The sequence below is a fragment of the Salmo trutta genome, chromosome 8 (assembly GCF_901001165.1).
Source record: "Salmo trutta chromosome 8, fSalTru1.1, whole genome shotgun sequence".
NCBI lineage: Eukaryota > Metazoa > Chordata > Actinopteri > Salmoniformes > Salmonidae > Salmo > Salmo trutta.
The window spans coordinates 34,291,091-34,316,509 of NC_042964.1; the positions used below are offsets into that span (position 1 = coordinate 34,291,091).

A 25,419-nucleotide genomic window follows, 5' to 3' on the forward strand; every position below is an offset into this window, starting at 1 on the left:
GAGGGAGGGATAGAGCTAGGAAGTGTGTGAGCAGGTCGGTGCTCTCTCCATCAGCATGAGTTTCTGTCGGAGTCAGAGAGCACATCGATAACACCTGAACACTGGCGGGAGGGATACACACACACACACACACACACACACACACACACACACACACACACACACACACACACACACACACATTCAGGCCACAGGAGGAGAGATGACGGGGCTTATAGCTTAATGACTCTGCATGCCTGTCTGAGATACACAGCCTTGGTAAACGAGCAGTGTGTTTACACACAGTTGGGCTGTACGGTTGGGCTGTACGGTTGGGCTGTACAGTTGGGCTGTACTCTCTGAGGGATCTTAAAACCATCTGCTCTGGTCGTGCGTGCGTGTGCGTGTGTGTGGAGAGCAGTCAGGCAGCACACATATATAGCTGTACACCTACACCTTACAATGCTCAAGATCTATCTGACGTTCCTTACTTAATGCTTACCTGCATGTATCATTCACAAGGGTACAGTATAAGCGGATAAGTTCGGACTGTAGAAGCTATATTGGCTGGACTCTGAAGACTTGGAGACTTGGCTGGGAGAAAAAATGGAAGTTAGGCTCAAATGCTGATCTTCATTGTCTATTGAACTTGGCTGAATTTCTCTTGCGCATTCTCTTTGTTCTTCAATCTATTTACCTTGGCTGGACTGGGAGGCAGCAACAGCCTACTATTCCCTCTCGGCTGGCTGCTGAGAACTAGAGCCAGAATATCCCCATTCCATATACATTTTGTTTCACTTTAACATTGTTTTGAATTGAAAGTTACTAATAGGTATCCAAATAATTGAAAAAGTATCCACCCAAGTGGCGGAAGTTACTGTTTCTTCTCAGGGTAAATCTCTTCCCTTAGGACCAGTTGTGCCGGTGGACATTCGTTTCTTTCATGGCATGCTCATAATGCTTTATGGGGTAACTTTAATGAGACCTAAAGTATTTTTTTCATCAGGTAATAATTATCAATTATACCCCCCAAAAAAGTACGTGGCCAGCCTTAATGTGTTTTTGAGCGTTCATATTTCAAGCATGGCCGGCTATCGCTTTACCACAACAAAAAAACAGGAAGAGATAATAGCACTGAAGGGAAATAAAACACCAAACTAAAACAACACACACGGACAGGTTTCATTTCTCCTCTGATGACTCAGTAGTTTGACCCAATATTAGTAATTGAATCTAGTTCTAGATTTCTCCTGCTCTCAGCAGGATCCCAGCCAGCCAGTTTCCTCTAGTTCTGCTGGATCAGTACTTTGTGTGCCTGTTCAGAGATAGAGAGAGGAGCTCCGTTCCCATCACTCTGAGCTGTGTTTTAAACAGATTAATACACACGTACTGCATCAGTCTGATGCAGATGGCCAATTTGTGCCAGCTCTGATTACACCAGTTTAATTTCTATTAGATTTATGCCTAGCAGGCAGCACAAGGGAAATGATAAGAAGTTCTTCTTTGGCTAATTACTTTGTGAGTTGCCCTTTGGGAAATGTTTATGCAGGTACAAACAGTTTAACAATGGTAGGCTTTGAAGGTAGCTGTTACACAGAACTATTCTAGTCAGAACATTCTTTAGCCAGAAACAGTCTAGAACCAAAACCATTATTGAGTCCCAACCTATCTGCCCTCTAATTGGTCTCTCCTCTCTCCTGTGACCTTATGACCCCAGGTAGAGGCCATGCAGTGGCGGGCAGGTGACCCGTCCCTCCCGGCATCTGTGTGCAGTGTGCCCTGCCGGATGGGTGAGAGGAAGAAGATCGTGAAGGGCGTGCCGTGCTGCTGGCACTGTGAGCGCTGCGAGGGCTATCACTTCCAGGCCAGCGAGTTCAGCTGTGAACTGTGCCCCTACGAACAGCGTCCCGATGCCAACCGAACGGGCTGCCAGAACATCCCCATCATCAAGCTGGAGTGGCACTCTCCCTGGGCCGTCATTCCCGTCTTCATCTCAATGCTAGGCATCATCACCACCACCTTCGTTATCGTCACCTTCGTCCGCTACAACGAAACGCCCATCGTCAGGGCGTCCGGCCGTGAGATGAGCTACGTGCTGTTGACGGGCATTTTCCTGTGTTATGCAATCACCTTCCTGATGATTGCGGCACCCGATGTGGGTGTGTGTTCCTTCCGGAGGATCTTCCTGGGTCTGGGGATGTGCTTCAGCTACGCGGCCCTCCTCACCAAGACCAACCGTATCCATCGCATCTTCGAGCAGGGGAAGAAGTCCGTCAGCGCCCCCCGGTTCATCTCCCCGGCCTCCCAGCTGGCCATCACCTTCTCCCTGATCTCGGTGCAGCTCCTGGGGGTGTTTGTGTGGTTTGCGGTGGACCCGCCGCACACCTTCGTGGACTACGGCGAGCAGCGAACCCAGGACCCGGCAGCGGCTCGCGGCGTGCTGAAGTGCGACATCTCCGACCTGTCCCTGATCTGCTCCTTAGGCTACTCCATCCTACTGATGGTCACATGCACTGTTTACGCCATCAAGACCAGGGGAGTGCCGGAGACCTTCAATGAGGCCAAGCCAATTGGATTTACCATGTACACTACCTGCATAATCTGGCTGGCGTTTATCCCTATCTTCTTCGGGACGGCACAGTCTGCGGAGAGGGTGAGTGGAACAGCTTTTATAATGGTAAACACACAAACATGCAGAAAAGTGGAGGCTGTGTGTTTCTAATGAATGGATAATTTTGGATGAATGGTCTCTTTTCCATCAGTCAGCTAGTGATTTAGAATGGAGCTATGAGCTATAGTAATAGCTCAACTCTAAAGCCTCACCTCCCCATGTGAATAAGACTGGATTTTCTGTCTGAGTGACTAGAGCCAAGTCTTTGCAGGCTTTAATAAGAGGCTCATATACAGGGCTTAGGCTCTCTCGCTCACTCTCTCTCGCTCTTTCTCTCTCATTCTCTATCTCTCTATCACTCTTTGTGTCGGTGTGGGTGTGTCAGACTTGACAGACTTGAGGACATTACCTCTTGCCTCGGCTCTAGGCAGTAGATTAGCAGGGTATATTCAGCCCAGCAGGGCTCTGGGAAGCTTGAGAAAATAAAAGGTAGTACCTCTGTATAACCTCTGACCTGCTGTGTGCTGGAGGTCAGGTTTGCGCCAGCTGCACTTGGAGAATGGTACTTCCAGGTCATTTGAAAAGCTTTTCTGCACAGTGTAATTTCAGTGAATGTTCCATTGCTGTTTGGCAGAGGGTATATTTAAAATGCAACTCTCCACAACGTTAGAGACAGAGGGGAAATAGCTGGGACACTGTAAAACATTAAATACCCACAGGAGAGGAAAAGAGGGGAAGATGAGAAGAGGTCCTCATTAAAGCTCATCACTGAGTCACACCATCACTCGTTTACTGCATACTTTTAGTTCTCTTTCCTCTGTTGCCAGGCAGCTGACACACACTTGTATGGATGCCCCAATTAGCCTATAAAAAAATGCTGTGTCGAGGTGAGCATTCAGCTCCACGATGATTCTGGTTGGCAAACTTTGTTTGCACTAATGTTACTGGTAAAAACACACACAGCCAGCTCGAACAGCAACATCATTCTCAGTAACGGTTACAGAAATGTTTTTACTTGCTATGATTGTGATATGTTGTTGTTTATCTACCTTAGTTGAATGCACTGACTGTAAATAAACTCAGCAAAAAAAGAAGCGTCCTCTCGCTGTCAACTGCGTTTATTTTCAGCAAACTTAACATGTGTAAATATTTGTATAAACATAACAAGATTAAACAACTGAGACATAAACTGAACAAGTTCCACAGACAAGTGGAATAATGTGTCCCTGAACAAAGGCACCTGCAAGTTCCCGGACATTTCTGGGGGGAATGGCCGTAGCCCTCACCCTCCGATCCAACAGGTCCCAGATGTGCTCAATGGAATTGAGATCTGGGTTCTTCTCTGGCCATGTCAGAACACTGATATTCCTGTCTTGCAGGAAATCACGCACAGAACGAGCAGTATGGCTGGTGTCATTGTCATGCTGGAGGGTCATGTCAGGATGAGCCCGCAGGAAGGGTAACACATGAGGGAGGAGGATGTCTTCCCTGTAACGCAACAAGCTCAGTCCGATGATGCTGTGACACACCGCCCTAGACCATGACGGACCTTCCACATCCAAATTGATCCCGCTCCAGAGTACAGGCCTCGGTGTAATGCTCATTCCTTCGACGATAAACGCAAATCTGACCATTACCCCTTGTGAGACAAAACCGCGACTCGTCAGTGAAGAGCACTTTTTGCCAGTCCTGTCTGGTCCAGTGATGGTGGGTTTGTGCCCATAGGCGACATTGTTGCCGGTGATGACTGGTGAGGACCTGCCTTACAACAGGCCTACAAGCCCTCAGTCCAGCCTCTCTCAGCCTATTGCGGACAGTCTGAGCACTGATGGAGGGATTGTGCGTTCCTGGTGTAACTCGGGCAGTTGTTGTTACCATCCTGTACCTGTCGCGAAGGTGTGATGTTCAGATGTATCGATCCTGTGCAGGTGTTGTTACACGTGGTCTGCCACTGCGAGGACGATCAGCTGTCCGTCCTGTTTCCCTGTAGCGCTGTCTTAGGCGTCTCACTGTACGGACATTGCAATTTATTGCCCTGGTCACATCTGCAGTCCTCATGCCTCCTTGCAGCATGCCTAAGGCACATTCACGCATATGAGCAGGGATCCTGGGCATCTTTCTTTTGGTGTTTTTAGAGTCAGTAGAAAGGCCTCTTTAGTGTCCTAAGTTTTCATAACTGTGACCTTAATTGCCTACCGTCTGTAAGCTGTCAGTGTCTTAACGACCGTTCCACAGGTGCATGTTCATTAATTGTTTATGGTTCATTGAACAAGCATGGGAAACAGTGTTTAACCTCTCTAGCCAAGTAGAGGAGTTACACAAGTCAGAAATAGTGATAAAATGAATCACTTACCTTTGATGATCTTCATATGATTGCACTCACAAGACTCCCATTTACTCAATAAATGTTTGTTTTGTTCGGTAAAGTCCCTCTTTATATCGAAAAACCTCCGTTTTGTTCACGTGTTTTGTTCAGTAATCCACAGGCTCAAAGGCAGTCAAAACAGACAGACGAAACACCCGAAAAGTATCAGTAAAGTTCGTAGAAACATGTCAAACGATGTTTATAATCAATCCTCGGGTTGTTTTTAGTCATAATAATCAATAACATTTCAACCGGACAATAGCTTCGTCAATATAAAAGGAAAACAAGAAAGGTGTGCTCTCGGTCGTGCGCATGAAAAACTTCTGGGACACTGAATGGTCCACTCATTCAAAGTAGTCTTACTCCCTCATTTTTCAGAATACAAGCCTGAAACAATTTCTAAAGACTGTTGACATCTACTGGAAGCCATAGGAAGTGCAATTTGAGTCCTAAGTCAATGGATACTGTAATGGCATTCAATAGAAAACTACAGAAATAAAAAAAACACTTCCTGGATGGATTTTTCTCAGGTTTTCGCCTGCCATATCAGTTCTGTTATACTCACAGACATTATTTATACTCACAGACATTACTAGCTTCTGGGCCTGAGTAGCAGGCAGTTTACTTTGGGCACGCTTTTCATCCGGAGGTGAAAATAGTGCCCCCTACCCTAATGAAGTTAAACCCTTTACAATGAAGATCTGTGAAGTTATTTGGATTTTTACGAATGTTTCTTTGAAAGACAGGGTCCTGAAAAGGGGACGCTTATTTTTTTGCTGAGTTCAGTAAGTCACTCTGGATAAGAGTGTCTGCTAAATTACCAAATGTATATGTGAAAATGAACATACCAAAATAATACACTGGGTATTAATTATTGGCTTTATTTCGGGGGCGGAGATCATTTGAATAATACTCAGCATGCTTTGCAATTGTTAATTTTACATATACGTACATTTATATTTAGTTCATTTAGCAGACGCACTTATCACACCATAGTGTCATGAGACTTCTGATACCAATGCAGGGTGAAAGGCGGCCACAAAACGGTGAACAGCTATAAAAAATTGTATAAAAAAGTATTTTGTATTTTCAAAATACAGCTCTGGAAGGTATCTTGTTACAAAATACATTGGAGTGTACTCAGAAGTAATTGAAATACATATTTCAAATACATGTACCAGAAATACTGGCAATCTCTGCACACACACACACTGCATAAATGATTTGGAGCTAAAAACAGAGCTAAAACAACTAGTGTCAGAGCTGTGATTCTGCTAATCACTTCCATGTCACTGTGCTGTGTGATGTGATGACAGAGGAAGGCTGGTAAACATTTAATTCAAATGAGGGAATTGATTTGTGGATTTTGACATGTAGAAATGTCGGAACACATAGAAAGCATGAGAACAAGTTGGGTTTTGAATCTTCAATGAGTGAACGTAAAGATTCGCTCATTGAATATGCTGCTTGTCAAAATGAGGAGGCTGATTCAGTTGAAGTGCTAATTGAAGACTGTTGTTTTGATACAGTCTGAGTAAAATGAACATGCACACGCAAACACACACACACACAAACATGCACCCAGGCCAGACACAGATCACTATGTCCTCAGGGGTATTTCTATTCTGATGCTTAGATTGACCGTATTGAATCGTGTTCTCCAAAAAAAATACTATTTTCTCAGTAATCATTACCTGATCCAATATTCCTGTAAGGATCTATGTGTAGCTGGTGCAGAGGAGTCAGGCGCAGGACAGCAGAGATGAGTAAATAAAAGTAACTTTTCTCAAAGTCATCAACATACAAGAGAATTACTAAGCCCACAATACGGACCACAAAACAACAAACAATCACTCACAAACAAACGTGGGGAACAGAGGGTTAAATAATAAACAGGTAATTGGGTGAGTGAAACCAGGTGTGTAAGACTAAGACAAAACAAATGGAAAATGAAAAGTGGATTGGCGGTGGCTAGAAGGCCGGTGACGTCAACCGCCGAACGCCGCCCGAACAAGGAGAGGGGCCAACATCGGCGGAAGTCGTGACAGTACCCCCCCTTGACGCGCGGCTCCAGCAGCGCGCCAGCACCGACCTCGGGGACGACCCGGAGGACGAGGCGCAGGGCGATCCGGGTGGAGACAGTGGAAATCCCGCAGCAACGAAGGGTCAAAGACATCCTCCACCGGCACCCAGCATCTCTCCTCCGGACCATATCCCTCCCACTCCACAAGGTACTGAAGGCCCCTCGCTCGACGCCTCGAGTCCAGGACGGCGGGAACAGCATACGCCGGGGCCCCCTCGATGTCCAGAGGGGGCGGAGGGACCTCCCACACCTCAGACTCCTGGAGTGGACCAGCCACCACCGGCCTGAGGAGAGACACATGAAACGAGGGATTAATACGGTCATCTGGGGGAAGCTGTAACCTATAGCATACCTCGTTTGGTCTCCTCAGGACTTTGAATGGCCCCACAAACCGCGGACCCAGCTTCCGGCAGGGCAGGCGGAGGGGCAGGTTCCGGGTCGAACGCCGCCCAATCCCCCGGCCGGTCCTGGCAATATGACCGCAGAAACCTACCCACATCCTGGTTTACTCTCTCCACCTGCCCGTTACTTTTGGGGTGAAAGCCTGAGGTGAGGCTGACCGAGACCCCAAGACGTTCCATGAACGCTCTCCAGACCCTGGACGTGAACTGGGGACCCAGAAGACGTGTGCCAACAGGGCCTCCGCAGTCTGTAGGGCTGTAGAGAGACCGGGCAAAGGGAGGAGACGGCAGGACTTAGAAAACCGATCCACAACGACCAGGATCGTAGTGTTGCCCTGTGTGGAAGGAAGATCCGTCAGGAAGTCCACCGACAGGTGCGACCACGGCCGTTGTGGAATGGGTAGGGGTTGTAACTTCCCTCTGGGCAGGTGCCTGGGAGGCTTGCACTGGGCGCACACCGAACAGGAGGAAACATAAACCCTCACGTCCTTGGCCAAGGTGGACCACCAGTACTTCCCACTAAGGCAACGCACCGTCCGACCGATGCCAGGGTGACCAGAGGAGGGTGACGTGTGGGCCCAATAGATCAACCGGTCGCGGACATCAGACGGAACGTACAGGCGCCCAGCTGGACACTGGGGAGGAGTGGGCTCTGTCCGTAACGCCCACTCGATGTCCGTGTCCAGCTCCCACACCACCGGTGCCACCAGGCAAGAGGCTGGAAGTATGGGAGTGTGATCCATGGACCGCTCCTCTGTGTCATACATCCGGGACAGTGCGTCTGCATTAGCATTCTGGGAACCTGGTCTGTAGGATAGAGTGAAAACAAAACGTGTAAAAAACATGGCCCACCTTGCATGGCGAGGGTTCAGTCTCCTCGCCGCCCAGATATACTCCAGATTGCGGTGGTCAGTCCAGATGAGAAAAGGGTGTTTAGCCCGCTCAAGCCAATGTCTCCACGCCTTCAGAGCTTTGACAACAGCCAACAGCTCCCGGTCCCCCACATAACAGTTTTGCTCCGCCGGGCTGAGCTTTTTCGAAAAGAAAGCACAGGGGCGGAGCTTTGGTGGTGTGCCCAAGTGCTGAGAGAGCATGGCTCCTATCCCAGCCTCGGACACGTCCACCTCCACTATGAACGCCAAAGAGGGATCCGGATCAGCCAGCACGGGAACCGAGGTAAACAGAGCCTTCAGGTGACCAAAAGCCATGGTCACCTGCAGCCGATCACTGCAGCCGCACCGGTCCCCCCTTCAGCAGTGAGGTAATGGGAGCTGCTACCTGACCAAAACCTCGGATAAACCTCCGGTAGTAGGTTGCAAACCCTAGAAACTGCTGCACTTCCTTTACCGTGGTGGGAGTCGGCCAATTACGCACGGCTGAAATGCGGTCACTTTCCATCTCCACCCCTGAAGTGGAAATGCGGTACCCTAGGAAGGAGACGGACTGTTGGAAGAACAGACATTTCTCAGCCTTGACGTACAGGTCATGCTTCAACAGTTGACCAAGCACCCTGCGCACCAGGGACACATGCTCGGCGCGTGTAGCGGAGTATATCAGAATGTCATCGATATACACCACTACACCCTGCCCGTGCAGGTCCCAGAAAATCTCGTCAACAAAGGCCTGGAAGACTGATGGAGCATTCATCAACCCGTATGGCATGACGAGGTACTCATAGTGCCCTGAGGTGGTATTAAATGCCGTCTTCCACTCGTCCCCCTCCCGGATACGCACCAGGTTGTAAGCACTCCTGAGATCCAATTTTGTGAAGAAGCGCGCCCATTGCATTGACTCGATCGCACTGGCAATGCGAGGCAGTGCGTAGCTATATCTTACTGTGATCTGATTGATCCCTCGATAGTCAATACACGGGTGCAGACCCCCTTCTTCTTCACAAAAAAGAAACTTGAGGAGGCAGGTGAAGTGGAGGGCCGAATGTATCCCTGCCCCAGGGATTCGGAGACATATGTTTCCATAGCCTCCGTCTCCTCCTGTGACAGAGGATACACGTGACTCTGGGAAGTGCTGCATCTACCAGGAGATTTATCGCACAATCCCCCCGTCGATGGGGTGGTAATTTAGTCGCTCTCTTCTTACAGAAGGCGAGAGCCAAATCAACAAATTCTGAGGGGATGCGCATGGTAGAGACCTGGTCTGGACTTTCCACTGTAGTCGCACCGATGGAAACCCCCACACACCTCCTTGAGCACTCTCGTGACCACCCCTTGAGAGCCCTCTGTTGCCACGAAATAGTGGGGTTATGACAGGCCAACCAGGGTAGGCCCAGCACCACGGGAAACGCAGGAGAATCAATAAGGAAGAGACTGATTTTCTCCTTGTGACCCTTCTGCGTAACCATGTCAAGTGGAGCAGTGGCCTCCCCAATCAGCCCTCACCCTAATGGTCGACTATCTAGGGCGTGCACAGGGAAGGGCATATCCACAGGAACAAGGGGAATCCCTAAACTACGAGCAAATTAACGGTCAATAAAATTCCCAGCTCCACCTGAATCTACTAGCGCCTTATGCTGGGAATGCGGGGAAATCTCAGGAAATGAAATAAATACATACATGTGAGCAACAGGGGGCTCTGGGTGAGCCTGGTGCCGACTCACCTGGGGTGACACGATAGTGCCCTCCTGCTGCCTCGACTCCCCGAGGAACCCCCCCAGCACCAACCAGCAGTGTCCCCTCTGCGGCCACAGATGGTGCAGGGAATGGCCCCTCCTCCGGTCGCCCTAAGTGCAGCACCTCGGGGCACTGCTGGGGGATGGAACTGACAGGTCCCGATGTCCGTGGGCAGTCAGCAGGTTGTCCAGCCGGATGGACATGTCCACCAGCTGGTCCAATGTGAGGGTGGTGTCTCGGCAGGCCAACTCCCAACGGACGTCCTCGCGCAGACTGCACCTGTAGTGATCGATCAGGGCCCTGTCATTCCATCCCGCGCTGGCAGCCAGGGTCCGGAAGTCCAAGGCGAAATCCTGCGCGCTCCTCGTCCCCTGCCCGCTCGACCCTCAGGCAGGTGGTCGAACACTGCCCGAAAATGGCAGGTGAACTCTGCATAATGGTCCAACGGCGCATCTCCCTCACTCCATAAGGCATTGGCCCACTCCAGGGCTTTGCCTGTGAGGCAGGAGACGGGGGCGGACATACTCTCATGCCCAGAAGGAGCCGGGTGGACGGTCGCCAGGTAGAGCTCCAGCTGTAGAAGAAACCCCTGGCATCCGGCAGCCGTCCCATCATATTCCCTCGGGAGCGCGAGTCGAATCCCGCTGGGACCAGGTGGAAGATGGTTGGACAGTGGGACCTGTTGTAGTGTGACTGGTGGAGGCGCTGGAAAATCTCCTCCTCTCTCCCAACGATCCATCGTCTGCAGCACGCGATCCATGGCTGTGCCCAGACGTTGCAACATGGTCGCGTGCTGCTGAACGCGCTCCTCCACTGGAACTGGGAGGGTGTCAGCTCCTGTTGACTCCATAAATAATAAACAGGTAATTGGGTGAGTGAAACCAGGTGTGTAAGACTAAGACAAAACAATTGGAAAATGAAAAGTGGATTGGCGGTGGCTAGAGGGCTGGTGACGTCGACCGCAGAATGCCGCCCGAACAAGGAGAGGGACCGACTTCGGCGGAAGTCGTGACAATTCCTCATGCGTGTGTGTGTTTATGTGCGTGTGTGTGTGTGCACGTGCATGTCTGTGTGCGTGTGTGTGCATGTGTGTGCCTGTGTGTGTGCATTCGTGTATTGTATGTGCGGGCGTGTGTCTGTGTGCGTATATGTGTTTGTTTGTGTTTGTGTGTGTTTAGCTCCCATGATAGATGCACTTTACACTCATTGAGATTCAAAGAGGACTTACAGTATTGATTGTAAATGTCAAATTGCTTTATTATCGTGGCTGGAGAGGCCTGGAGTGCGTCCCAAATGGCACCCTATTCCCTATAAACAGCACACTAGAGCCCTGGTCAAAAGTAGTGCACTTTATAGAAAAAAGGGTGCCATTTGGGAAAGTTCTGGAGACAGCTGTATGTATCAGGGGCCAGAATCAATGAAGGCAGGAGCTGGTCTCTTTATATAATGTCTCTTTATATAATGTACAGTATCTATGACCAGATCAAATGAGCTGCCTACCAACTACACACATAACATTAACATCCCGGTTGCGTCCTGGCATCGTAACCCCTATATGGTGTACTACTTTTAATCAGTGCCCATAGTAGTGCATTATGAAGGGAAATATTTCCATTTGGGACTCAACCCCTTCCTGTTAGTAGATTGGCTGGAATTGAAATCAACAGTTTTGACAGTTAATGACTTGAAATCATAAATATATTCATAAACAGCAGGCCTACAGTGCACGTTGATTGATTTCAGCTGGTTTCCCTACAACATATACACTTGTGTAGCATATGATTTATACTTAATTAGATGTTGAGGCTACAGCACTTAGACTAAATTGAATCAACCTTAGATATTCAGTGTTCACCCTCTAGGTGTACCCGTGGGGATGTTGGAGTGTAATGCAGTTGATGTTTTGTAACAGCAATACTATTCTACATAATTGTAAATGATACTGCTTTGGAAGCAGCTCACATGAAGCTCACTGCATGGTGCCTGAGGCGGAGAGGGGAAAGTGGTGGTTGGAAGTAAAGCTTTGTCAGTAATGATGTAGTACAGTTGGGGGAGAGAGCGAGAGAGAGAGAGAGAGAGAGGCTGTAGTCGGGATCAGACACAGACCTAAGGCAAAAGAGGATGATGATATTCTAACACAACCTCCCTTGATGCCCTTCCCCGACCAAGCTATCTCTAATAGCCCCAGTGTGACCAGGCTAGCCTCAGGAAGAAAACCCCTCCGGACGTTATTACCGGTGGCTCAGCGTGAATACGGAGGCTGGTGGCCGTTACTCATCGTCCAGCTGAAGGATTAACAGCCGGGGCCCGCGGAGACGCAGTGGCGCACCCAGGTCATTACCACGTCGGGTATACGAACATTAAACTGGCCTAATCTGCCTGGACCAACGGGCTCTGTACGGCACGCCACTGAGGTGACTCCAAAGGGAAGGGAGTAGAGTTGGAGAAAGGCATAGAGAGGGGAAACAGTGGAGTAGAGGAAAGGAAGGGAGGGAAGGAGAAAAAACTGAGAAATAATGAGAGGGGGGAGTGAAAGAAGGTCTGAATCAGAGAGCTATAGAGAATGGATGAAGGGAGGGAAGGAGTAAGGGAAGGAATAAGGGAAGGAGGGGAGATGGGGAGAGAGAATGAGGGATGGAAGGACTGTCACAGAGAGCGGTAGAGAGAACAGGGACTCAGCAAGGGAGGAAAGGCTAATCCTTCAGAGGAGGAGTGGTAGAGATAAAGAGGAGAGTGATTGAGAGAGAGAGAGAGAGAGACAGCTTGTGTGAGTGTAATATTTAGTGTTCACTTTTTATTTTTTATTTCACTTTTGTTTACATTGCCAAAGCAAGTGAAATGGATAAACACATGTTTCCCATGCCAATAAAGCCTTTTGAATTGATTTGAATTGAGAGAGATGGAGAGAGAGTGACAGAGAGAATGAAAGAAAGAGGAGGCTGAGAGAGAGAGAGAGGAGGCTGAGAGAGAGACTAATTTGACCCCAATAACTACCATGGGATATGCGTCAACAGCAAGCTTGGGAAAATCCTCTGCATTATCATTAACAGCAGACTCAACATTTTGTCAGTGAAAACAATGTACTGAGCAAATGTCAAATTGGCTTTTTATCAAATTACCGTACACCCTAATTGACAAACAAACAAACCGAAACAAAGACAAAGTCTTATCATGCTATGTTGATTTCAAAAAGCTTTCGACTCAATTTGGCATGAGGGTCTGCTATACAAATTGATGTAAAGTAGAGTTGGGAGAAAAAGATACAACATTATAAAATCCATGTACACAAACAACAATTATGTTAAAATTGGCAAAAATCACAGATTTCTTTCCACAGAACTGTGGGGTGAGACAGGGATGCAGCTTAAGCCCCACGCTCTTCAATATATAAAGCAAAGAATTGGTGAGGGCACTAGAACAGTCTGTATCACCCTACCAGAATCTGAAGTCAAATGTCTACTGTTTGCTGATGATCTGGTGCTTCTGTTCCTAACCAAGGACGGCCTACAGCAGCACCTAGAGCTTCTGCACAGATTCTGTCAGACTTGGGCCCTGATAGTAAATAACGGTGTTGCAAAAAAAGATCCAGTTGTCAGGACCACAAAACCAAATCCGTTGCCCTAGAGCACACAAAAACACTATACATACCTCGGCCTAAACATCAGCACCACAGGTAACTTCCACAAAGCTGCTAAAGGGCTGAGAGACAAGGCAAGAAGGGCCTTCTATGCCATCAAAAGGAACATAAAATTCAACATACCAATTAGGATCTGGCTAAAAATGCTTAAATCAGTTATAGAACCCATTGCCCTTCATGGTTGTGATGTCTGGGATCCGCTCACCAACCAAGAACTCACAAAATGGGACAAACACCAAATTGAGACTATGTATGCAGAATTCTGCAAAAATATCCCCCATGTACAATGTAAAACACCAAATAATGCATGCAGAGCAGAATTAGGCCGATACCTGCTAATTATCAAAATCCAGAAAAGGGCCGTTAAATTCTACAACCACCTAAAATGAACCTGGGGAAGAGTCCCCTAACCAAGGTGGTCCTAAACACACAGACCCCACAGAGCCCCAGGACAGCAACAGAATTAGACCCAACCAAATCATGAGAAAACAAAAAGATAATTACTTGACACATTGGAAATAATTAACAAACAAAAAACTGAGCAAACTAGAATGCTATTTGGCCCTAAACAGAGAGTACACAGTAGCAGAATACCTGACCACTGTGACTGACCCAAACTTAAGGAAATCTTTGACTATGTACAGACTCAGTGAGCATAGCCTTGCTATTGAGAAAGGTGGCCGAAGGCAGACCTGGCTCGCAAGAGAACATAGGCTATGTGCACACTGCCCACAAATTGAGGTGGAAACTGAGCTGCACTTCCTAACCCCCTGCCAAATGTATGACCATATTAGAGACTCATATTTCCCTCAGATTACACAGATACACAAAGAATTTGAAAACAAACCCAATTTTGATAAACTCCCATATCTATTGGGTGAAATACTACAGGGTGCCATCACAGCAGCAAGATTTGTGACCTGTTGCCACAAGAGAAGGTCTACCAGTGAAGAACAAACACCATTGTAAATACAACCCATATTTGATTTATTTTCCCTTTTGTACTTTAACTATTTGCACATAATATGACATTTGTAATGAGAGATAGAGAGAGCGAGAGAGAGAGAGCCCGAGAGAGAGTGCGAGAGAGGCTAAAGCGTCAGGAGCTGCAGTTTAGACCCAGTGAGAGAGAGAGAGCCCGAGAGAGAAAGAGAGCCCGAGAGAGAAAGAGAGCCCGAGAGAGAAAGAGAGCCCGAGAGAGAGAGAGAGAGCCCGAGAGAGAGAGAGAGCCCGAGAGAGAGAGAGAGCCCGAGAGAGAGAGAGAGCCCGAGAGAGAGAGAGAGCCCGAGAGAGAGAGAGAGCCCGAGAGAGAGAGAGAGCCCGAGAGAGAGAGCCCGAGAGAGAGAGCCCGAGAGAGAGAGAGGCTAAAGCGTCAGGAGCTGCAGTTTAGGCTCAGTGCTCTAGGGAGATATCACAGAAAGTTTACTGTACATGTTAACAGGGGTTAGGTCAGAACTGGGAAGATTTAGCTAACATCACAACTCTGTTGTTTGGTTACTGTACTTGTACTATATATTACTCTATCGTAGATAAGGTATCCATCCAGACAACCAATCATCCACAAACACACACTAGGCTTGGCAATATCGGCCTCGTTTTGTTTGACGTGGGTATCATGATGTCAGTCATTTTCAAACAGAATTTAGAAATTCTCTGTATTGTATGATCACATGCACAGAAACACATTGAAAAAGCACCATTCATTTTTAAAACGGAATATTTTGTGCACTGTAGTTAAACAATTCTGATGGGATATGGAACATTCCTGGCAAACTTCAGTAGAAGGAGACGGTGTCAGATCCCACCATCAAACACAGAGATGCAGCAGACTACACCATGGGAGACCCCACACAAACCCTCCCCCCCACACACACACACCCTTGAAAAAAAACCATACATCCGCATGCACGACAAGCATTCGCCTTGGGAGAACGAAACCTAAACTTTTAAGGCAGCGATGGGGAGCACTCATTTTACATTGCCTTTACTGAACGTCTATGACAACAGAATGAAGTAAACATCAAAAACGTGAACATTTCCTGAATGTTCCCCTAGATACGGTTGTTATGTTCTTTTCACTCACTCTGCAGAGGAGACATATTGGAAATGTCAAGCACATTACAGAGGCTGTCTGCATGACTAGGACGTTTCAGAGGGATAATTCTGGGAAATTACAGGAGTAAAATCAGTGTGTGTGTGTGCATGCGTGTGTGCGTGTGTGCTTGTGTTTGTGTCAAATCACAGGACATGGCAGATCAGTAACAGCACAGTACAGCACGCTGCCTGCTGGCCCCTGATACCTGTAAGACACTGTACAGGAGGATGTAGACCTAGCACGCACGTATCTGACTCACCTGCCTTAGTTTAGGGAGAGGTGTATGCTGACGTGTAAGGTGAGTGGGTGAGTGTGTGAGAGTATTGGGAGTTTATGGGGAGAGTGTTTTAGAGTTTTTGTCCTACCTGTTGTTGTTGGCGACAGGCCCCTTGTGTGTGCGTGTGTGTGTGTGTGTGTGTGTGTGTGTGTGTGTGTGTGCGTGCGTGCGTGCGTGCATGTCTGGTGGCAGTGGCAGACCCATCAGACCCATCAGCCTGCCTAATGGCTGGGGGACTACTTGATTGTTTATGTGTGTGTACTGAGTCGTGTGATTCAGAGAAACAGATGTAGGTCATCCTCACTTCTATCACACTGATAATGTAGTGATACACCTGAGACAGCAGCAGAGAGACAATGCTGCTACACTATCTGGCTGTGACAAGACAGAACGGAACAGATCAGGACTGCACAAAGAGAGCAGAACTGGAACCACAGTGTAGGACCTGCACATCACCATCGTCAGACCTGGGAGAGTAAAGGACAGGAAACACTATAAAGGAACATCGGCCGTGCCTAGACTCGTTGTGCTGTCACGTCCCTCTGTCTCACACGGAGTCCTCTGGGGACATGTGTCCACAGCCTGTGGTAGAGACCTGCAGTGCCCTGCAAAAGTATTCATCCCCCTTGACGTTTTTCCTATTTTGTTGCATTACAACCTGTAATTTCAATGGATTTGGATTTCATGTAATGGACATACACAAAATAGTCAAAATTGGTGAAGTGAAATTTAAAAAATGACTTGTGTCAAAAAATTCTAAAATATTTAAAACGGAAAAGTGGTGCGGGAAATATGTATTCACCCCCTTTGCTATGAAGCCCCTAACTAAGATCTGGTGCAACCAATTACCTTCAGAAGTCACATAATTAGTTAAATAAAGTCCACCTGTGTACAATCTCAGTGTCACATGATCTGTCGCATGATATCAGTATATATACATCTGTTCTGAAAGGCCCAAGTCTGCAACACCACTAAGCAAGCGGCACCACCAAGCAAGCGGCACCATGAAGACCAAGGAGCTCTCCAAACAGGTCAGGGACAAAGTTGTGGAGATGTACAGATCAGGGTTGGGTTTTAAAAAATATCAGAAACTTTGATTTATAAAAAAATGGAAAGAATATGGCACCACAATAAATCTGCCAAGAGAGGGCCGCCCACAAAAACTCACGGACCAGGGCAAGGAGTGCATTAATCAGAGAGGCAACAAAGAGACCAAAGATAACCCTGAAGGAGCTGCAAAGCTCCACAGTGGAGAATGGATTATCTGTCCATAGGACCACTTTAAGTCGTACACTCCACAGTGCTGGGCTTTAGGGAAGAGTGTCCAGAAAAAAGCAATTGCTTAAAGAAAAAAATAAGAAAACACGTTTGGTGTTCGCCAAAATGACATGTGGGAGACTCCCGAAATATATGGAAGGAGGTACTCTGGTCAGATGAGACTAAAATTTTGATTTTTGGCCATCAAGGAAAACGCTATGTCTTGCGTAAACCCAACACATCTCATCACCCCATCCCACAGTGAAACATGGTGGTGACAGCATCATGCTATGGGGGTGTTTTTCATCGGCAGGGACTTTGAAACTGGTCAGAATTGAAGTAATGATGGATGTCGCTAAATACAGGGAAATGCTTGAGGGAAACCTGTTTCAGTCTCCCAGAGATTTGAGACTGGGATGAAGGTTCACCTTCCAGCAGGACAATGACCCTAAGCGTACTGCTAAAGCAACACTTGAGTGGTTTAAGGGGAAACATTTAAATGTCTTGGAATTGCCTAGTCAAAGCCCAGACCTCAATCCAATTGAGAATCTGTGGTATGACTTAAAGATTGTTGTACACCAACGTAACCCATCCAACTTGAAGGAGCTGGAGCAGTTTTGCAAAAATCCCAGTGGCTAGATGTGCCAAGCTTATGGAGACATACCCCAAGAGACTTGCAGCTGTAATTGCTGCAAAAGGTGGCTCTACAAAGTATTGACTTTGGGGGGGTGAATAGTTATGCACGCTCAAGTTTTCAGATTTTTTTGTCTTATTTCTTGTCTGTTTCACAATAAAAAATACTTTTCATCTTCAAAGTGGTAGGCATGTTGTGTAAATCAAATTATACAACCTCCCCCCCCAAAATCCATTTTAATTCCAGTAATTTCAAGGCAACAAAATAGGAAAAATGCCAAGGGGGGTGAATACTTTCGCAAGTCACTGTAGTTAATAGGCCAACTGACCAAAATATAGCCACTCATAATTAGATCATGTTGATTTGGAAGGCAGTATGAAATGATGGTGAATTAAGATGCTAAGATGGATTTGAGAGAAACTCTTAACTTGTTTACCGTGACTTGTTGTTGTGTGAGTTTTAACTTGGGGATTGGACTCGTTTTCACCCTGTACTGAATGTTGATGGCTTTCCTTTTCAGGAGGGAGAGCAGACCCTGTGAGTCCATTAGGCAAGATTAATGCTATCTCGATCAGAGGAATAACATTAGCTGTAACGGCAGGAAATGGATTTCAAGATATTGGGCTTGAGGGAGATGCGTTGATTACTATAATTAATGGACAATTGATTATGTTACAATTACTGTTATTATAAGGATAATTATTGTTGGTTCGCCAGTAAGCTGTGTTCTTGTTAAACGTTAGGTGGGAATCCAGATCCTCATTATGATTCTCATTATGATCATAGATTTGAATAGAACACGTTATTGTCCACACGATGTGGAATGTTGCCTTTGACTCCACGGTGGCATCATATGTATTCAATTGTTTTGAAGCAAAGGTGTCATACAGGGGTAGTCCAATTGGAATTGTCACATGTACTGAAAGTTCTAGTTGAGGTGAAGATGGAGGCCTTGAATTAACTACCTGCTGTTACCCATCCACTGTCCCTGTACTTCCCACATCTTGTAATTGGACTTTAAGACTGACTGAGAGATGATTTGTCCCCTGGTGCTTCTACACAGCTTCTACACCTGCATTGCTTGCTGTTTTGGGGGTTTGGGCTGGGTTTCTGTACAGCACTTTGTGACATCAGCTGATGTAAGAAGGGCTTCATAAATATATTTGATTTGATTGATTGGTGAGAGAGAGGAGGAGGAGGTGGTGACTCCAAATGGCCGTCTGAATAAGTTTAGGATCCTCAGGTGCTCACTACAGCCAGCTCACTCATTAAAAACCATTTCAAGACATCCCAAGGAGTCGGGGGTTGGGGGTCAGTGAGAGAGAGGCGCAAAGAGAAAGAGAGAGGTGGGCGGTGGGAGAGCAGAGCACGTGTCATCTGGTTGGTCACTTGTCACGGCTAAGCGTTAAAGTCAAGGACGAGTTTTGTAATTGGAGCGCGACGGAATGGAATTCGTAATTCAGCGGAATCCTTAGTTCCGGCAACGAACGACGCTTTAGTGCGCCTGTCTTCCCTGATATTCTTCACCCCAAACCGCGGTGCCTGAACTGTGATGCATTAGAAATGCTTCTTTTCTAAAGCCAAGCATATACTGGGAGTGGTGAGACTGGACAGGCACTCTCTCTCTCAGGTTAATATTTAGTGTGCGCGTCCGGCCGTCAAGAGAGCTAACGCACAAACACAAATGCAGATACACGCGCACACACACACACACACAGACACACATTTGGAATGGGCCGTCAGATCCTCAAGAGGTTCTACAGCTGTACAATTGAGAGTATCTTGACCAGTTGCATCACCGCCTGGTATGGCAACTGCTTGGCATGCAACCGTAAGGCGCTACAGAGGGTAATGCGTACGAGCCTCCTGCCATCCAGGATCTCTATACCAGGCGGTGTCAGATGAAGGCCCTAGAATTTGTCAAAGACTCCAGCCACCCAAGTCATGGACTGTTCTGTCTGCTACCACACGGCAAACGGTACCGGAGTGCCAAGTCTTGCTCCGAACTCACTGGACTCTACCCAGACATTCACCACATACTATACTGACATTACAACACACACTCACACTCGCTGCTGCTACTCTGTTTATTATTTACAGTAAGCAGATAAATAGATGGTCTAGTCATTTTTACCCCTACCTACATATGCATATTAGTTCAATTACCTCAACTACCTCATACATTGACTCAGAGGCTGTACTCCTTGTATATAGCCATGTTATTACCTTCTACCCTTTTTTAACCTTTATTTAACTAGGCAAGTCAGTTAAGAACAAATTCTTATTTACAATGACGGCCTAGGAACAGTGGGTTAACTGCCTTGTTCAGGGGCAGAACGACAGATTTTTACCTTGTCAGCTCGGAGATTCGATCCAGCAACCTTTCAGTTACTAGTCCAACGCTCTAACCACTAGGCTACACCTGCACATTGACTCGGAGCCGGTACTCCTTGTATATAGCCTTGTTATTGTTATTTATTTTAGTACTATTTCCTTTTTTTTATTTAGCAAATCTGTCATACTTTTTAACTCTGCATTGTTGAGAAAGGACTCGTAGGTAAGCATTTCATGTTCTGCAGGTGTTGTGTTCGACGCATGTGACAAATAAAATTTGATTTGATTAATTTGACATACCTCTCTCTCTCTCTTTCTCTCTCTGCCCCACTCTCCCTCTGTAAGACTTCATCATATCATCCACACAGCGCTGTGGGGTCAGAGTGGATATATTTTGTACTCAGTTCAGTCACGGAGAAAATACATGTCCTTAATGCAACCTCTCCTCTTTCTCTGTGCTTCGCGCTTGTTGTAGCCAACTACAGCCGTCCATGTTGGTAATTCTATGGTCTGGAGCTTTTAGATTTCTTTTCCCCCTCCATTGCTTTGGTCATGATGAGTACACGTGAGAGTGTACATGATGTACTGTAGTAGTACACGTGACAGCTTACGTACCTTATCTAGTAGTACACGTGAACGTAAAGGCTATTGAATTGTCCGAACCTATGTAACAGTACATGTGATAACATACGTAATATTACATGTCAGATTGTGGGTAGCAGCGCGAGACCACATGTAATGGTGAATGTACTGCTGTATCAATCAGGCCTGAGAGCAACCAGGTTTGCTGATCGAGTGTGTAGCATTACAACCCCAGGGAGAGTACTACTACTAATGCATTACACTGAAATACCACTACAGGCTGCATGAAGCTGAGCGCAATGAAGGGTCTGCTGTGTGTGTGTGTGTGTGTGTGTTTGTGCACGTGCATGCATCTGTGTGTGTGTGTGTGACTGTGTGTGTGTGTGTGTTTGTGTGTGTGTGTGTGTTTTGTGCACGTGCATCTGTGTGTGTGTGACTGGGTGCGTGTGTGTGTATGTGTCACAGACCTTTGTTGACAGCTTGAAGAGGCTGGCTGGAGTAGTAGGCATCTTAATGGGGGACTATACGTGTTGAGGAGGAGTGCCCTTCTGCAAGGTAATCTGTTGTTCAATAGCTAACTGAGTGCACTTGAAATGCACAGTCCCTTTCTCCTACTCCCCTTGTGGTAATGGCCATGTGATGGAGAAGCTTAACACGCTGTCCAAGGGTACACACTATAGACAAGTGAGACAACGTCTATACCCTAGTGTCTGTATAAACATACACTTCATTGTTGATGTTGATATGATCGTATGGTCGTATGATGTAATTGACATCTGTGTGTATACAGAGGTTGCACTAATAGATGCCACGCACTTGCCATGTGTAGAGGGTTCGGCTTCTGTAGTGTAACACGTGAAGAGTTTCAATGACATCACATGTTGAAAAACTCTCAATAGTAGTGCACAGAAAATTGGCCAGTGTTACCTAGTGTTGATTTTTCAGTGTAACACTCCTAGTCTCTAAGTGTTAAATGAACACTCATTGGTGTAAAAGAACCCCAGTGTCGGTGTTAATAACTAGTTTTAAACTTAAACCACGCTTGCTCTATTGCAGGTTGACTTTTAGAATAGTTTGTTTCAATGTCGTTTTGCATGTACAGTACCAGTCAAAAGTTTGGACACACCTATTAATTCAAGGGTTTTTCTTTATTTTACTATTTTCTATGTTGTAGATCAATAGTGAAAACATCAAAACTATGAAATAACACATGGAATCATGTAGTAACCCAAAAAGTTTTTAACAAATCAAATTATATTTTAGATTTTAGATTCTTCAAAGTAGCCACCCTTTGCCTTGACAGCTTTGCACACTCTTTGTATTCCCTCAACCAGCTTCATGAGGTAGTCACCTGGAATGCATTTCAACTAACAGGTGTGCCTTCGTAGAAGTTAATTTGTGGAATTTCCTTCCTTCTTAATGTGTTTGAGCCAATCAGATGTGTTGTGACAAGGTAGGGGTGGTATACAAAAGCCCTATTTGGTAAAAGACCAAGTCCATATTATGGCAAGAACAGCTCAAATAAGCGAAGAGAAACAACAGTCCATAATTAATTTAAGACGTGGAGGTAAGTCAAAAGGGGAAATTTCAAGAACTTTGAAAGAGTAGGTGTGTCCAAACTTTTGACTGGTACTGTACTTTGATTAATTAATTAACATCATGTTACTCAAATATAAATAACATACATTTTTCTAAACTAATCCAATCTGTTACTTGGACTTATTGCACCCGTTACTGAAATGGTTGTTCCAGTTGAGACGGTTTAGGTAGTGTCATAGCTTAGCCTTCCCAACCCGGTGGTCATTCTTAATGCAGGTTTCTGGTGAATACATTTTTTAAATGTTTGATATCCCCTCTCTGGCTGGATTGCAATAGGAATTGCAGATCACTTTGTAAACCAGCATAATGTGACTTTCAGGCCTGATGTGTCCTGTAAACCATGCATTTCAGGCCACTGTATTAGGGTAAATATAAGCCCTCAAAATAAGTTCTTATCAAGTATGTGTTTTATTGTCTTATAAAACTGATAATGGTTGAATGCAACAACCATGTATCTTTCACTAACAAATGAAGTAATGGGTAGTAACTCTACAATTCTCTCGAAAGGCAAGGCACTCTGGGAAATAAGCAAATAAGGCTTTACACTAAGCAGTGAGTTAATTGAACTCTGAAAAGTGTGGCATGGTATAGACAACGTGCCAGTGTTAATTAAGTAAACACTCTCTGTGTTGAATTAACACTGGAGAATTTGCTCAGTGTGTCCGTGTCTGTGTGTGTGAGAGAGATTGGCAGTATCCTGGGAGGACCCCAGTCAGTCCCAGCAGCAGAGTAATAACCAGAGTTGGGTAGGTTACTTTCTAAATGTAATTGATTACAGTTACTAGTTACCTGTCCAAAATTGTAATCAGTAATGTAACTTTTGATTACCCAAACTCAGTAACGTAATCTGATTACATTCACTTTTAGATTACTTTCCCCTTAAGAGGCAATAGAAGAAGACAAAAATGTGTGTTACTAATTGAACGAAATCTATTGCAGAATAAATCAATGTTCAAGTTTACATAGCTGGCCTTATATTGATGTTGATTTTTACTTTATAGTAAGCTTATTCTAACCCATCTACATATAATAACACAATTATATTATATCTTTACATTAAAAACCAAAGTCTATCAGAATTCCAGTCATTACAATAAATGTTATACCCCTTGATCTTCAAGAATAGGACTTGGAAATATGGAAGTATGGATTAGCCAAATTGTTTTACCTGAGCATAACCCCAAAACTAAGGACTTATTAGCCAGCCCTACTCTGTTGTTTTATGATTTTGTTTTCATGGAGGACTGATTGGGCTCATTGTTTGGAGTTGAAATATAAATGCTGCGCCCATGGAATGGCATGCTTTGAGCACTATTGAAAAGTGCATTTATGTGAAAAATTAATGTGAAAAATTAATGCCTTATACTGCAGTTACCATAGGCCTATTTCTTACCTTTTTGTTGGTGACACTTTGATATCTTGATAATTTGCAGCTGTTTAAAGGCAAATCCATAAATCCACAAATGGTCGCCCCGCCTCTGTTTTGGTAAAAAGCTGAGGGATGGGCCTGGAGAAATGGAACCACACTCAGATTAATAGAATTAGCTATGGATACAAGGACTGACCATCCATCAAAATGATTGTTTTAACCATGTTATGAGGTTTTACAGTGGTTGTTTACATTTACAATGTTTACAAACATTGGAGTAAAACAAGCTTATATTCTGGGTTCTCATGGAGTGTGACAGTTGAACTAAGCTCATGAGGCATTTATAAAAGTTATATTCTTCAAGAATCAATGGATATATATAAGAGCAGCAGTGTGATTCACATCAATGCACTATGTAGATATTAAACAATAAGTGATATCCGTATCGCTGTAGACTACTACACCACGGCTGTCATCCTTACCTCCAAGCGCTTATTCAAGTTGGATAATCTTTTGATGCCGACAGCAGTCGTACCATTGGAAGACATAGTTTGGACTGTAGCCTACAAAAGCCTAGTCCTGCTCTTTTCCCGGGATCCATCAAAGACATTTGGTGTGTCATCGTAGTGGTCTCTGACTTCTGGTCAGACTCGCTCAGGTGGAACAAACTTAAACGTGCGCCTTTTTTCAATGCTGATTTGAATGTCATTGAGACAAACAGAGAAGTGTCAAAGATTTTTTTCCACAAACATCCTTTCTGAATTTAAAAGTAATCATCTAGTTTTTCAAAAGTATCTGTAATCTGATTACAATATTTTTGCTCATAATGTAATGGATTACAGTTACCTTTTTTGTTGTTGTAATCTCTTACATGTAACAGATTACATGTAATCCGTTACTCCCCAACCCTGTGGTTTAAGTGATGGTTATGGATGGAGGTAATGACATAAAGCCTAGAGTATTGACTCCTCTAAAGACAGCTTTATACCATAGGAAGGAGAGCAGTGGTGGCTAGCAGAGTGGAGCTAATCGCCCTATTCTCTGTGACTTTGGTAGAGGCCGCAAATATACACACAGATCACAACGGGTCAGCCCCACTAAAGCACATATTTACCATTTCCTCCTATCATACCTGCACAGCGAGGGAGAGATTGAGGGATTGAGAAGATATAGAGAGGAGAGAATGAGAGGGAGGGAGGGAATAAAAGAGACAGAAAAAGATGGAGGGAGAGAGAGAGAGCGGGAGAGTGTGTGTGTGTGTGTGTGTGTGTGTGTGTGTGTGTGTGTGTGTGTGTGTGTGTGTGTGTGTGTGTGTGTGTGTGCACGTGCGTGTGTGGCTGTACAGCTAACATCTGCTGGGTGGATCCCAATGCTCTCAGCAGAGTTTAATGGAGACTGCTATCTCCAGACGTGCTGCTTTTATAATGGAGGGCTTAGTGCTCTGAGGAATGCCTCTCTCTCTCTTGTGCTCTTTTTCCTTTCTCGCTCTGTTTTTTCTCTCTTTCTCCCCATCTTTCTACCTCTGTCTTTTTCATTATCCCCATCTCTCCCCCATTTCCTTTCTCTCTT

At 45.7% G+C, this 25,419-nt stretch overlaps 1 protein-coding gene across 3 annotated transcripts in view; it reads left to right on the forward strand.

Annotated features, from left to right (window-relative positions):
• Positions 1-25,419, forward strand: part of LOC115198752 (metabotropic glutamate receptor 8-like) — a 230,261-nt gene that overhangs the window by 196,699 nt on the left and 8,143 nt on the right. For all 3 annotated transcript variants that reach the window (XM_029760997.1, XM_029760996.1, XM_029760998.1), the window contains one exon: positions 1,697-2,632. In XM_029760997.1, coding sequence (XP_029616857.1) covers positions 1,697-2,632 — 936 coding nt within the window. The remainder of the gene's footprint in view (positions 1-1,696; positions 2,633-25,419) is intronic.